General features: G+C 41.8%; 1 protein-coding gene across 6 annotated transcripts in view; it reads left to right on the forward strand.

Annotated features, from left to right (window-relative positions):
• The window catches only part of GNE (glucosamine (UDP-N-acetyl)-2-epimerase/N-acetylmannosamine kinase), a 28,887-nt gene extending 22,849 nt beyond the window's left edge, over positions 1-6,038 (forward strand). For all 6 annotated transcript variants that reach the window (XM_027446326.3, XM_027446328.3, XM_072030732.1 and 3 more), the window contains 4 exons: positions 911-1,132; positions 2,142-2,324; positions 2,990-3,106; positions 3,809-6,038. In XM_027446326.3, the coding sequence (XP_027302127.1) occupies positions 911-1,132; positions 2,142-2,324; positions 2,990-3,106; positions 3,809-4,044 (758 nt within the window). In that variant the 3' untranslated portion in view covers positions 4,045-6,038. The remainder of the gene's footprint in view (positions 1-910; positions 1,133-2,141; positions 2,325-2,989; positions 3,107-3,808) is intronic.
• Positions 6,039-10,151: the final 4,113 nt, after the last annotated feature.

Here is a 10,151-nt window from a genome sequence, read left to right on the forward strand (position 1 = left end):
AATTAGTTTCTATGCTTTTGTCTTTGTGTTGTCGTGGTGGTTTTTCTCACTCAAAGAATTTGTATTAGAAACAGCTTTATGAAAATGAGGGAAAAGATTAACATTTCCAGAGAACACCAGCAGCTATTAATGATTTTTTTTTTTTTTTACCAAACACAAATTTTAAGCCAAAGCAGATACAGTTGTATGCACAAATCTTGCTTTGAGATGTTTATGAGAGCTATCCACTCACTGCTCTTGGACAGTAAATTTACCAAAAATGCATTACCTAGCTTGCACTCTGTAGTACAGAAGTAGATTGCTGTCGGTATCCCAGTCTGCTTGAGAATCACTTACGTGACTACAGCAGAGATGCCTGCAGCAGTATTTAACTTACCTTTCTGGAGCTGATAGAAAAGAGGATGAAGAGACGGCTTCTGCTATTTCCATGTTTGTCTACGTTGATTACATACTTAGGACAAAAAGTAGGTATGTTTTAACGAGCTTTTGCTGACTTAGCAACTATTAAGTAAGGTTTTGTTGCAATTTTTTTTTAATTCTAGGGAGAAATTGAACACTTTTACAGTTTGCTCTTGTATTATCTTTCATGCATAGCTAAAAATAAACATAGATATTAAAATTCTTTGCAATCTTGCCTGAAGTAGGAAGACTAACGTCAACCATTGCCCATTTAGTTAGTCCTAAGATACTAGGTGTGTCATGACTAGAGCAAGGGAGTTCTATGACTTCTCTGTACATGTCAGAAATGGCACTGCCAGAAATACATGGAATTTTTTATTTTCGCACTCTGTTTCAAGGCCTATATTAGAAATATAAATACTTGTCAATGCACAGAGGAAAAAAATATTTTTACTCAAAGTTTTATGTAGACTTAATTTTGTTTTTTCTCTCCTGTATTTCTGGGACTTAGGTATTTCCACAGGTGGACGGGTAAACCCCCGAGAAGGAATTGTGCTTCACTCCACAAAACTCATTCAGGAGTGGAGCTCCGTGGATCTCAGAACCCCAATATCTGATGCTCTGCACCTGCCAGTCTGGGTGGACAACGATGGAAACTGTGCAGCTCTAGCTGAAAGGAAATTTGGTCATGGAAAGGGAGTAGAAAATTTTGTAACGCTCATCACTGGTACAGGTGGGTATGTTACAGCTCAGTGAAACCCAGGGTCAAAATATCACTAGCATCACTCATCTGATTGAGTCTCATCTGATATTAAAGGCATAAACAACACCATTGTGCCTGTAAAACTTTTATACATTAATTTCTTAAACCAAAAGTCCTTTTGCCACTGCATTTATTTGTTCCTTTGGGGGTGCTTTTACTTTTATTCAGGCAAATTAAACGTTTTGCACGGTACAGGCTTCTCAATAAAAGAATTTCTGCTGATACAGTTATGCAGGCAAGCAGTTTTTTCAAAATAAGCAAAATCTGACCAACTTTAGCTGGAATATTTTTGCTTTATTCAGCTTTATAGATCAGTTAATTCTCTTTCATCTGCAGAAATAGAAGTCAGATCAGAACATATATGTAGAACAGCTAGATAAGCACCTGAATAAGACATACAATATCTCAAAAGCAGATGTGTGCAACTTTTTTTTTTAAAGTCCTTTAGAATGGTGGCAATAGTAACTGGCTGATAAATCCCCACCTGCGTTTGTGAAGGGGCAGCAGGGGACTGGGTTTAAATGCCCTGGGTCTTCAGCACAGAGTTCACAGTCATTCTACAGCTGTCAAACTGTGCTGCTAAAATATATGAAGCATCTGAAATGCAAAATTTTACGGCCACTTGGAAGGTTAGTTTTGTGCATAAAGGGCATGACCCACAAGCTCTTAAAGATTTGTCATAGTAGTTCAGTACTATCCATAGGCCTTTAATATAAGCTTGGAAGAAAGAATAAGCATTGCTTACTGGTTTGTTTTATATGAATAGGAGGGAGCTTTGAGCTTGCTTAGTAGGTGTGTTGAACAGACAAGAGCTCTTCAGTAACCAGTCATTTTTGGGGATTCAGTATAGAGGATCATGGATGCACATATTTTATCTTGTCTGTATTAGAATATGTAAACTTCAATGTCCTACAGAATCGGGGCCTTTAAAAACTGTATTTTGTCTTTTTTACTCATGGCCGGTTTTGTATCTTTGCAGGAATTGGAGGTGGAATCGTTCACCAGCACGAATTGATCCATGGCAGTTCATTCTGTGCTGCTGAGCTTGGGCACATTGTTGTATCTCTGGATGGACCGGAGTGCCTGTGCGGTAGCCAAGGATGTATAGAAGCATATGCCTCTGGCATAGCATTGCAGAGAGAAGCTAAGAAGCTGCATGATGGTATCTATGTACTTCATTTTTTTTTAATATTTAGATAGATTCCTAAGCTGTAGTGTATTTAAAAAAAATGCAAAGAAGACATAAAAAAGAAAGAATAGACCTGCCATCTTTTCTGAGGAGGAGACAACAGGTATAAAGACAGTGAGCTTAGACTTCTTGTGTATGGCCAGGGTGAGCTGCCACAGCCTGTACAGTACAATACAATTATATTTCAGTGATTGCAATACGCAGGAAAGCCATACTTGGAACCTCTAACTTCAGAAGTGCAATAATCATGTCGTACAGTTCAGTTTTTCCTTTTTAAGTGTGCTGTAAGGTAGCCAACTGGACAGGGAGCCTGTGAGAGATTTAGTTTCACAGGGATCATCTTTCTGCAACAGCTTCTCAGTCTGTCGACTGAAGCTGAGAACGTTTTTTCTTATTTGGTGAAATTTTGGGGCAGATGATAGGACTAGTGAATTACCATGCTACAAATTTGATGTCCTGCTTCTGCAAAGAGTTTCCTGAATATGCATATAACTGCTAAACTCAAGACTGGCCAGTTTGCTCAGGTTTCAGTATGAAAGTGAAAGAGATGGAAAAATCTTAACTGCCTGTTTACGCTCCATTTCTTGACTTACCACGTCACCATGTTTTTCTCTTGGCTTTCTCTCCTCCATAAACAGCGGATCTGCTTTTAGTGGAAGGAATGTCAATGAAGAAGGAGGAAGTTGTTAGTGCTGCACATCTCATTCAGGCAGCTAAACTTGGGAACACAAAAGCAGAAAGCATTCTCAGAACAGGTAAGAAGACAGCCACAGGCAGAAAACCCTTATATGGTTAGATTTTGGGGGATACACTATACCACTGCAAACAACAGACCTGCATTAGACTCAAGGAACTCTCTGTGTATAATTACTAACTTTAATGAAAAGTTAAATACAATGGTATAGGAAACTTGAGCAAAAGATGTCCTGAAGAGTCTCTGTGTTCCTGCAAAGATCAGGTTTGGCTTTAAATTAAAAAAAGAAGTGAGGTCTCAGGATTTTCATACTGGAAATTTTGGGGACGTTCTGTTGTAGTCAAGGGAATGTCTTGTCTGAGCAAGCAAAGGCAATTCACATTACTTTACATTGGATAATTTACTATTTTACTAGCTTCAGACATAGTCCCCTTCCTCATACATAGCTGATAGCACTGAGAAAGTAGAATAATGCTTTGCTATTTTCTCTTACATTACAAGTGTGGTAATACATTGCTTGGTCTTTCACATCCATATCATTGAATAATGCACTATTGTGCAATAAAATTGCCTTTTTTTTTCCTTGAAGGAAAGAGTAATGGCAAACTAACACTTGTGATAACAAATTAAAAACGTTCTGCCATATGGAATAAAACAATTTCCTGACTAATGTGTTATTAGCTGCTAACAGACCTATTGCAAAAAATGATGTTTGGACTGCTTTGAGTGTTCTACTTAATTTTGTTTTATTTTATTTTTTCAGCTGGTACAGCATTAGGCCTCGGAGTTGTGAACATTCTACACACCATGAACCCCTCTCTGGTGATCCTTTCTGGCGTCCTAGCCAGCCACTACGTCAATACTGTCAAAGATGTGATACAGCGACAGGCTTTGTCCTCTGTTAAAACTGTGGATGTGGTGGTCTCAAATCTAGCAGATCCTGCTCTTCTTGGAGCTGCTAGCCTGGTACTAGATTATACTACACGTAGAATATACTAGGTACCTGGAAGAATAGCAGAAATGGACTGTTTAAATTAATAATGGGTGGAGCGAATACTTTGCCCAAAATTTTTTCTTTGACCAGAGCAGCTACAGAATCAGAGTAATGTTCTGAATAGTTAGTGACTACTTCAACATTTCCTAATTAGGTATTCTCTTTTTGTATTTTTTCTAAATTTCATCTGACTTCAGAGGAATCAACGTGCAATTCTGTTGTTTTTAATCACTTCTCTTGGCAAGCCCAGATGTTGCTTTTAAGTGTAGCTGAATTATTTATGAGCATATATTGACGTACGGTAGGGAGTATACATGTTGTGTCAAATTATTAGCTAATACTTGGGGATACACATCTCATTTCCCACCTCTGCGGAATGAGAAGTCTACAGTGTGACCATCTTTTTTATTTCTAGGCTTCCGCCCACAAAGTAAATGCAAAATAATCACCAACAGCAGGTGGTAGTTTCAGTGGGTGGAAACAAGGGAAGGTGCCTCCACAAACAAACAAACAAAAAAGCTGCATTTGGAAATTGTGGCTTTTGAAGGACTTGGAGGAAGCAGTTATTTATTACATCATCTTTAAAGGGCAGAGTCCCATTTTAGAAGCTTTGCAAATGAAGGAAAAAGACCACAGCCTAGTGAGCTTACGGACTGCCAAAGCAGTCCAAACAAACTGACAAGCGTAGCACTGAGCATCTTTGTGCTCTGGCTTTAGCCAGCAGTAAATTATTTGAATTGTATTGTTGGGGTTAATTTTATTTTATGGGGTTTCCTCAAGGGACTTAGTCCACCACTTTGTCTCCCAGATTAGCAGAGAGGGGACTTTCTTCTGTAGCGGCCAGTTAGCTAAAATGCGGTAATGGATTTTAAATTGCATCTGAGCGTAAAGACTACCTTTTGAGAAATCTCATCCACTGCAGAGCGACACGGTGCGTCTCCTCAGCAGTGCTGGTGGCTGCAGGTACGGTATCACTGTCCTGCTTTCACCATCATCTCACGGATGGAAAGTCAAATCTGAGCCTCATTCTCGTGTTCAAGGCACCCAGTGGCCTTGGAGCAGAGTATATAACTACCAGCAAAGGCTTGCTGACCTAGGGAGAGGCTTAAGATGACACAGCGTAGTCGTGTTCCACATTTAAGGGAGGTGGTTTCTTTAGCTAGTTCTTCTTGATTCATAATTCTGCCTTTATCTATCCGCTTTTTTAGCACACTTTAAAGTTATTCTAGTAATGACAATTAGTTCACAGAAGGAGAAACTGAGAAACAGAACAATCTAGCTGACCGGCTATCCCAGAAAGAAGACACCTGCCAGAGAAACAGTCCTGGGTCCTTCACGTAGTGACCTAAACCCTCTGTGCCACATTCTTTCACAGAATCAGCAAGTAGGGATGCACTGGTTCTTAGAGCCTACTACAACATAGCAAAGTTATGTCACCAAGGTCTCTTAGTGTTCCTTTTCCTTTATTTACTCAGTGAATCCCAGTAACTTCAATACCAGAGCAGTAGCTCCATGAGCAAGTCGAGGAGAAATGTGCTTTGCTCCACAGTGATAGCATCTCATGGCAGGGGTAACAGCGCTGAGGCTCTAACAGAGAGGATCCCTGTCGTTTGACCTTTCCATCCTCCTCCCATCACAGGGATGTCTGATTAAAAGTGGGACCAGGCTTTTGCTTTTCAGACCTCCTGATGCAAACAGCATTTTGATAGCTCAGACTCCAGACATGTTTTTTCCCTATCAGGTGAAGGGATGTTTGAGGCAGATAGAAAACATGAAAGGTATTTAAACATTTTAAAATACTTGAAAAAAAAAAAATAACACTAAACATTTTAAAGTCTATTCTCTTCAAGAAAATTGTTCTTCAAATGCCTTTGAATTAATTTTTTTTTCTGGCAACTGAACAAGAACTTGCTGCATTGGGGCAAGTGGTGTAGAAGTCCTTGGTTTTCCCTGCGACATCTGTGGGTTTGTAAAATTAAAAAAAAAAGTTCATATTTAAGAGTGTAGTGGTGATTTTTGTTCTGCTTTTTTTATTACTTCTTCATTCCATGTTCAGAAACACCCCCCATGCTTCAGACACATCATTGTGTACCAAAGGTTTTCTGGACATTGACTCGCAGTTGTACACACTCCCAGGGGGAGAACATCAGCAGTGTTGTGGTGTCTGGTTCATTGCTGCTGACCCTGTGCACTTCAAGGCACCCCACACCTTGAAAGTCAAAGAGGGCAAACCAGCCTTTGTATCCACTGCCAGGAGGGCAGAAGGGGAGTAAAAGCAGAAGCGAGCAGCTGACATTCTGTCCCCAGCTGTTAACAGACACTACAGACGTGTAAGACATCCTGCACTGCCTTCTCATTACCTTATGGGCATCGTCTGTTACAACCACCTGCTGCAGAAGACCTCTAACAGTGCATATGCTGCACTGCTCCTCATCCTTGCACCTGGGGGAAAAAGACTGCTTTGTCCACCACAGTCCTGGCAAAGCACAAGGCCACTGAGAGCCAGGACTTGGGTCTGTGAGCAGGCCGGCTGAGTTTTGCCAGCTGTCTTGCACATCTGTGCTGATACACTGCAAGCTACAGAGCTAAGTTGGTTTGTTTTTGTTTGGTCTCCTGAGCAGCAAATTTAGTTACTATTTTCTGTCTCTGATCCACTGTCTAGAGACTGAAGACTCACAAACGCCTCAGCCTTCTCCTAGTGTCTTTCCTCAACTTAAATGTACCGAAATGGTCAGGAAGTTGCATGTGTTACCAGCAGAGAAACTGTCACGTTGTATCACAGAAACACATAAGGTACTGGACAGTAAAGCACAGACAGGCTTTATGTTCTGATACTCAATGCATTGGCCTGACAGCCACAGACAGGGTGGTGGTCAATGTCTCAATGTCCAGGTGGAGGCGAGTGATGAGTGGTGTCCCTGTGGGGTCTGTCACGGGACCTGTGCTTTTTACTGTCTTTATCAATGACATTGACAGTGGGATCAAGCGCACCCTCAGCAGGTTTGCAAACACCCAGCTGAGTGTTGCAGCTGATACAGCAGAAGGAAGGGATGCTATCCAAAGGGACCTGGAGAAGCTTGAGGTTTGGGCCCACGTGAACCTAATGAGGTTCAATAAGGCCAAGTGCAAGGTGCTGCACCTGGGCTGGGGCAATCACAAACATGAGGACAGGCTGGGAGAAGAACTTGGCAGAAGAAATTGTTAACTGAAACACCTGCCAATGCCATGTATTTAGTGCAGCTATGTTTTAGTTTGGCACCAAGCTATGTTTATTTCATAATCTGAAAGCAAATGCTGTGCACTGTGGGCCCATGAAGTGTTTTAAAATGGTCGTGATGTTCTGAAGAAGACACAAAGCAAAAGACCCTGGATTAAGTTTTCACACACCAGTGTAGCACTTCCAGATTGATTCGTCTGGCAAGAACACACAAAACACAGTGAAATTGTATACTTTTCATACAATTTCATATATACAATTTCTATAGCCCAAAACACTCGCTGCCTGTACACTGTGCTCTGGTATAAAATCAGAGTAAGATGACCACTTTTTCAGAATGAACAAGGCAACAAGAATATAGGAGGCAGACAGTTTGCTGCTGCTATCATAACTGAGGGAAGCTTTTGGGCACACAGCCCTCCTGCTGATCTCATGAAGATGTCAGTAGTATCCTTACCAAATCTAATACTGGGCTTTTACTTCAGTTGAAGAAGGCCTCATGTGAAAACTCACATTTTTTCCATAGGTCTAAAAAGAGATAAATACTTCTCTACACCATTTCTGCCTTGCTTTTAAAATGAGACCACCATTGCTACAAATTCCTGTAGCTAAATGTCTTCCAAACTAGACTTTCCAGCTCTTTCTTTGCATGTAGCACATTATCAGCATTTAAAATTCCTGTGTGAGGTGCTAAACCTGTGTTTAAGAAGTGCATGAAGAGTATATTTAAGATGAAACTTTAAAGAAATATCCTGTTTTTAATTTCCAGAGGTTCCTTCATTTATCAGTTTCACAAGCATGTGATATCAGTATGGTTACAGTACTGTTTAAAATGCTTGGTAAGATTTTTATCCCATCCATACCTCATGCCTTTTTTCACCTGACTGTGCTGGGTGAAATACCTGCAGCTGGTGAACAGCTGCCAGAGGAGGCAAAAGCAAATACCCGTAGTCCGCAGGCACTGCAGTCATTGTCATCACACCCAACCACCAGTGACACTCCCTGAACTGATGCAACACCAAATTAAACTGCTCAGCAGCGTTGAGTAGCCCTTCCACAGCCCTTCCTGTCAGCCACATCACTGCTGTTGAGATAAGCATCAAGGCGGGGAGGGCAGTGAGCAGCACTGAGTCGCTCAGCGAGGCCAGATGCAGCACAGCGTCGTCACGTGTAGTCACAGCACGGTGACAGAAGCTGGCTCCAGAACAACAATGCCAGTGTTTAGAAACAGACAAGGGGTTGGATTCACCCAAATAAAGCTCGCTGTTCTGTTCAGTGTCACGAGTAGTAACTAAAATAATTCCCAGACACAGCCTGAGCATGGCACTGGTAAGGCCCCACCCAGAGCACTGACTCCAGGTCTTGGCTTCCCAGTAGAAGAGAAAACATGGACATAGCGGAGAGAGTACCACAGAGGTGACTGAGGGACTGCAGCACCTCTCCTGTGAGGAAACGCTGAGAGAGCTGGGGCTGCTCAGCCTGCAGGCTCATGGGCATCTATCAGTGTGCACACATACCTGAAGGGAGTACAGAGCCAGGCTACCTTCAGTGGTGCCCAGCACCAGGACAAGAGGCAGTGGGCACACACTGGAGCACGGGAAGTTCCCTCCGAACACAGGCAGCATTTCTGTGCTGTGCAGGTGCTGAGCACTGGCACAGGCTGCCCAGAGAGACTATGAGTCTCCTCCATGGAGATCTTCAAAAGGCATCTGGAAACAGTCCTGGGCAGCCAGCTCTGGGTGGCCCCGCTTATGCATAGGTGCAGAGAAAGGCAGTGAGCTTGTATAACTGAATAAAAAAAAAAAATCAAGGAAAATGATGGAATTAACAGAAACTCAATGTAAGAGCTAGAAAAGCTAACCAAATCCAAAAAAAAGATGCTCATTGAGTGTCCCAGTTGGATGGTATACACAAGAACTGCAGACCCCTTGATAGCACTCAGCTCATAAAACACTACTTTAACTCTTGTAATATTGTTTTGGCCTCAGATCTGGGAGCCATTGGCAGTTTTTATCAATTACAGCACAAAGCTATGCTATGCACTTACCACTGTTAAAACGTCTGATGGGATCCATGTGGTGATCAACTAGCTCCATAGCTCATTCTTTCACATGACAGTAAATTCCAATGAGCATCTATTTTAGCATAGCACATTGTAGATGTGTGTATTTTATGCAATGAAGTTTTCACTATTAAATTGCCATTTTATTTTAAAAGCCCATGTTTGTAGAATGTTGGGGTAATGGGAAGAAATGAGGATTTTAGTCAAGCTGAATGCATAATTGGTCAAGGCTAGCACCTTGTATCAGTGTTCAAAGAGCTTCCTCTGTTTGCTAGTCCTTTAAAACTCACCTGTGGAATTCCCATGTAGTTTAGAGAATATTTTCTTCCTTTAATCTTGTACGGTATTAAGCTTTCACAGCTGTAGTCTGCTATCACTTTCATCCATCACTGCTCAGCTGTACCTTGTGGGCACACTCACAAACATGAGAACAGTCCCAGCTACTGTAGTTAACGCTAGGACACAGCATACTTCAACTAGAGGCCCAACTGGCAACCATTTCTTCAGTGTATTATCCACCAAGGCAACGAGCTGCTAATAAACCAGTTGCTGTGCAACAACTCCACAACTCAGCAAGTTTTAGTCAGCATCTGGAGCCCCCTTCACACTGTCTGTACTAAGCTTCCAGCTCATGCCAGAATGTATTAAAGTAGCCCTCCTACACACTAGCTAAGGTGGTGTATCTGCCAGAAAATGATTGAAAACAGCTCCTCTGAATGCAGAATGAGGCTGGAGAGCCAAGGAAGGAACAGGACAAACTGCGGATGTGTTTGTTTCAAACCACTTTGGGAGAGCTCCAGTCTAGTTGGTACAGAAGCAGCAGCAGGAGCACA

Source organism: Anas platyrhynchos, chromosome Z, assembly GCF_047663525.1.
Source record: "Anas platyrhynchos isolate ZD024472 breed Pekin duck chromosome Z, IASCAAS_PekinDuck_T2T, whole genome shotgun sequence".
Classification (NCBI taxonomy): domain Eukaryota; kingdom Metazoa; phylum Chordata; class Aves; order Anseriformes; family Anatidae; genus Anas; species Anas platyrhynchos.